The 5,153-nt window shown below is 39.5% G+C and overlaps 1 protein-coding gene across 1 annotated transcript in view; it reads right to left on the bottom strand.

The window, feature by feature from the left end:
- Positions 1-355: 355 nt before the first annotated feature.
- STX18 (syntaxin 18) overlaps positions 356-5,153 on the bottom strand; it is a 57,793-nt gene continuing 52,995 nt past the window's right edge. Inside the window, exons 8-11 of the mRNA XM_063157628.1 lie at positions 3,186-3,244; positions 2,396-2,465; positions 1,740-1,820; positions 356-472 (exon numbers count right to left, since the gene is read on the bottom strand). Coding sequence (XP_063013698.1) covers positions 377-472; positions 1,740-1,820; positions 2,396-2,465; positions 3,186-3,244 — 306 coding nt within the window. The 3' untranslated portion in view covers positions 356-376. The remainder of the gene's footprint in view (positions 473-1,739; positions 1,821-2,395; positions 2,466-3,185; positions 3,245-5,153) is intronic.

Below are 5,153 nucleotides of genomic sequence, written 5' to 3'. Positions count from 1 at the left end.
GATGCTGCTGCACAGTAACAGTTTTCTCTTGCTCTGGGATGGGAGCTGGACTTCCCACAGCACAGGTGGGTGGCTGTGACAAAACCAGTGCTGTTGCTTTTTCTTCTGTTAGATCTGCTCCAGCTTGTAGCTTTCTTCACAGCTCTTTCAGAGATTTTTGTGTTCTCCAGAGGATAAGCGTGGTTTTATGTTTGATACAGGGATTTCAAATGAAGGTACTAATGGATATATGCACAATTTATTTACTGGAAAACTTTATTTCCATCATAGAGGTATGAGAAAATGCATAAAATACATAGGTATGCTGTTATACCCTGCTCCACTAAAAAAATGTCAGAACATTTACAAACAGAGCATGGAGCCAATATATGTTTAATTAATTATCATACCAGTCCAGGAAAAGCAAGGAGAATGAACACATCACAAGGAAGAAGAGGATCCATACTCTAAATCCAGCATTGTTTTTGATGGCCTGTGAGGGAAAGTTATCCCTGTTACCATTACCAGTAAATACAATTTCAACAGTGGCAACTCAGAATGCCTGTTTGTGGCATCACCCTTCCCTCCCACAAGAGAAACAACAAAATTTGACCTTAATTCCAGGTGAATACAAGTCAGGTTGGCTGGTACCTCTTTAGATTTATCACACTGAAGTCACATTCAAAATTGCACAAATCAAACTCCAGGAGCTATATTGCAAAGTACATGCTTCAAAGTTAGTTCTAAGTTTCAAAAGTGAAATTCCTTGATTAAAAGGAACCAGACTTCATCTTTCTAATAAAGATCTAACTTGAAACAAATGAAAAAACAACAAAACCAAACAACAAACAAATACAAAATCCTTGACACCTCTGGGGGTAATGCAGTCACTTATTTCAGTCTCAGAGCCAGTATTTTTCTTGGCTATTCCTTTCCAAAATTGACCAGCAGGGGACTTGTTTTTTGCTGTCATTTTTTAGATTGGAGATTTTATATTTACATAAGGATTTTTTTTTTATATGATACAAACCCTAATGTGAGTAACAGTTTATATTACCGCCTTTCACAACTGTTTCTCAGGATCGTTTAGGAAACTTAGTTCTACCTAAAAATGTGAAAAGTGAAATAAAAGAAGCTTCAGTTCTTGCCATATTTGGTGCACTTTTCAGAAGAGCAGAGCAGTGGACAACTCACCCTTGAAATACCTTTTCTGTGTGCTCTCAGGAGGGAGAAAGAAGTGAGCTATTTACTCAGTAGCCTAATTTAGGAACTCCATTTTTATTGAAATCTCAGTTCTCAAAATAAAACAACCTTTCCTTCTATTTAGTAAAAGTGGAAGAGTTTTGTTTACTAGGAGCATGCAAGAGGCGTTCAAAATTTCTTCTGCTAACATTCAGCATTCTGTTTCAACCATTTCAACACTGTCTTATAGTGGTAGTCTGCAATTTCTGCCCCTCACTTCTTTGTTTTAAAAAAACTTCACAGGTGCTTAAATGGAAGCCAGGTGACCTTCATGTTTAAAAACTGCTGAGGCCAAGTAGATTTCTGCAGTCCTGTGTAGCTATTCAGATCATGCTTAGCAAGTGTGAACCATTGAGAAGCTCAGCTACCTTGAACAGTTTTCCCAAACCCCTGTCCTGACACCCAACACCCACTGCACCAGTGCCATGGGTGGGCTCGCATGTGCTGTTCAAAAGCAACACCTGGAAAAAACTGAAAGTTAAGAGAAATGAGTCTAAAACACAACTTCAAGATATTACCTCTCTTATGTCTTCATTGCCTTCTTTTATATTCTCTGTTGCACCCACAACTAATTGATGGATATTGTCAATATCAGTCTCCTGTTTAAAAAAGAAATAAAATTGAGAAATAGTAATGAATGTTACAAAAAAAACCAAACTTCCAAGGACTTGGGGAACAAGCAGAACTCAAAAGTAAAATAAAATCTGGTATTACTAACATTTTTGTTTCATTGATGCAAAGGCAGAGAGTAATACATTAAAGTTGTAATTTCTTTTTCGGTGATTTTATGAACCTGAATGGAAACTACCAAGACCATCAGGAAATCTCCCATTTATCTAGAGTCAAATCTAACCTGTCTGATTTTTCCAGCTCTTTTGGAAGAGGTGCCAACATTTCTAGAAAGGATGTTGTTACATAACACATTTAACAGAACACCAATTCTGAGGCAGAAGGAGCATTCTAACACACATCTCTCATTTTCCATTCCTGGTACATTCTCATAAGTAACAACAGTAAATATCTTGATTTTGAATTTGAAAAACAAAAGTATTTTCCTTTACATTTGTATTAAAGATTTGTTAATTTTATATTGACAAGTTGGCAATCAAGACCAAAATGCCCCCAAGAAAATCTTTAAGTTGTATTTGCTGCTCTAGTATTAAATTATACTAACCTGTTGCAAGACTTTCTCAGTGAATATCTCTTGTAATCTGGAGATTTCCACCACTTTTCCTTCAATTTGTCTTGGCAAAGAACAGAAACACTCTATTAGAAACTAGTGCAAGCATGTCTTGCTGCTGCAGATTCAGACCCTCCAGGCCAGTAAGTGGCTGCTCAGGAGGCCACTGTTCTGTCAGTTGTCTGTGAGGCAGCAATAACAGGGACTGGGCCTTGGACAGTGCCTGGTTGGAAGACAACCAGCCCCCAGTGAAGCCCTGGGAAAGGCACCCCCAGAAATGCTCAGTGAGCAGCTTTCACTGCCAGGTATTTCACTTGTCTCCCTTCTTTCATTTCATATAATACCATTCATGCAGTTGACTTTGACACACTCTTTTCATATGCTACTCTGGTGTGTGCAGTTCACCTGGCCTAGGACTGATACCCAAAAGTCAGTTTCTAGCTTGAGTCTCTGTTTGGGTGTTCTGCACAGCTGGGGAGAGTGATGGCACCACTGCCTCTGCATGGGGTCAGCAGTGGCACCTCCCCTACTGCCATCTGGATATCCAGCAGACAACAGGACAGAAATGGAAAATGTAGTACTTTAAAATGTGGATAAGGGAGAATGTAGGAATGCCTTCCATATGTAACCAGTGCTGCCATTCTTTACACTGTGGGACAGCACATGGTTCCTCTCCTGGGCACTGGTGATTTGTCCCAGGAGCAGGCAGGTGTCCTGCACACGGGGGCTGACGGGGGCGTGGGACCAGCACAGGCCACTGTCTGTCAAGGGACAGAAACTGTACCTGACTTCATCGAAGAGATTGTTCATCTCACCAACAAGTCTCTGGTTCTCCTGCTCAAACTGGAAAAAGGGGAGAAGGAAATGACACATGAAATGTATAGGTTTAACTTCCCAGAAGTGAGTCTGAAATGACAGGTATGCCTTTGAAGAAGGGTAGCAGTATCTTACAGAGAAAGGTTTAGTCTTCTGTCATGGGCAATTTCTATCATAAAGAATGAAGAAAAAGATTTTATTTCTTTGAACATCCAGATTTTTTTAAACATCCAGATTTCTTTCTGCAAGAGGCTCACTGCCTACCTCATTGGTAAAGAACAGCCTTCTCTCCTGGGCTAAAGGATTCCAGAGTCTAAGAGGAAGGTTACTGGGCACTGCCACCTTCACTGTGGGTAGCAGTCTCAGGGAAGGTGCCCAGCTCCATGAACTGAAGGGGAACAGAGAGCAACATACTGCACAGTTCCATTGATTTCCACTCTAAAGATCCAGTGGTTTTGTCAAATGAAATAATACCAGCATTGCAACACACTCAAGTGTCATTGTCACTGCCGTATGTAGTGACACCACGTACAGAGCAGAGTATTTTTGAAAATACTATCGCCTAAAATATATTTATTTTATATTTACTTCACAGCAGCAGATGCTGTGCTTCATCACTGCACTGCTTTACATTCATGACCATTGTATGTCTGGTTCTGGTGGAGTCACAGCAAAGCCAAGGCACAGGGCAATGAAATAGGGCCACAAGATTTAGTGCTGTGATTGCCAGTTGGTCCTTGAGTTAAATGGGGCCACCATGCTGCAATTGTTTTTCTGGCTTCTGTAAGGATATCTGTACAAATATTCAGCATTAGAAATCCCCTATTTAACTGCCTGAAAAACCAGATGGTAACTAATTGAGAAGACAAATTTTCAGTAAAGAAACAGTGAATGACTTTAATCCTTTACAAATAGCACAAATCCACTTGAGAAAGTATTCTTTTAAAAGTCTCTTTGATATTTAAAACCTTCCACTGGCACAGATTGCCTTTTAAACTGCTAAATGATCTTTGCAACTTGAAATCATGGCTGATGGAGCACTTGCACAGACAGCTGTTAAGATATGCTAAAACAGGCAATTGAACAAAGGGTTTGAGCTCTGAACACATCATATACCAGTGCTACATGATGGGAACATAAAACCAAGCTCTAGCAATCAGTATAGCTCAGTGATTTATGGCTTATTGAGTAGCCTCTTTCATGACAGTGAAATATTCTGTTATCAAAGTATGGCATAAAGTGACAAACTGCTTAATATATGGCTAAAAAATCCAAGGCATAAAATAAATAATCACCACTCATTTTAGTTATTCCATGAGAGAAGTCATTAGACGTGCTGCCCCTGAATTTAAGAGAAAACCAACCAATGAAAAAAAAGATGAAATCAGAGAAAAGTAGATATTTTCATGACTCCAAACAGCAGAGATTTTTCCCACTCAATGCAATCACATGACATCTGCTCACAATAACTGTAAAAAACATGAATATCCCTGTATTCAGAGTTATAAACTGAAATTTATTGTGTAAATCACGCAGTAGGCCTGTAAATATTTTGATCAACATCAAGCTCTCTCCTGAGGGTAAACTAGTGATAGGAATTGGTGCTTTAGCAATGTTAGGGCTTTAATTCATTATTTTATCCACATGAAGGATCATGGAACCATGACTGAGCATTTGCTAAGTATGATATGACACAAACCATCCCAATTTAAAGCCAACACAGCAGTTCACAGATTGCAGCTATCCTCTTCATAGAATTGTATAGGATAGAAAAGATCTTACAGATCAAGATAACAACCCAAGGCCACCACTACACCATGTCCCTAAGTGCCATGTCTACATGTCTTTTAAACACCACCAGGGATGGTGTCTCCACCACTTCCCTGGGCAGTTGGTTCCAAAGCTCAAAAACCCTTTCAGAGAGGAGATTTCTCTA

The sequence above is a fragment of the Melospiza melodia genome, chromosome 5, assembly GCF_035770615.1.
Source record: "Melospiza melodia melodia isolate bMelMel2 chromosome 5, bMelMel2.pri, whole genome shotgun sequence".
NCBI lineage: Eukaryota > Metazoa > Chordata > Aves > Passeriformes > Passerellidae > Melospiza > Melospiza melodia.
Note: the sequence above shows the minus strand (reverse complement) of the source record. Positions and strands in the feature narration are given on the sequence as shown.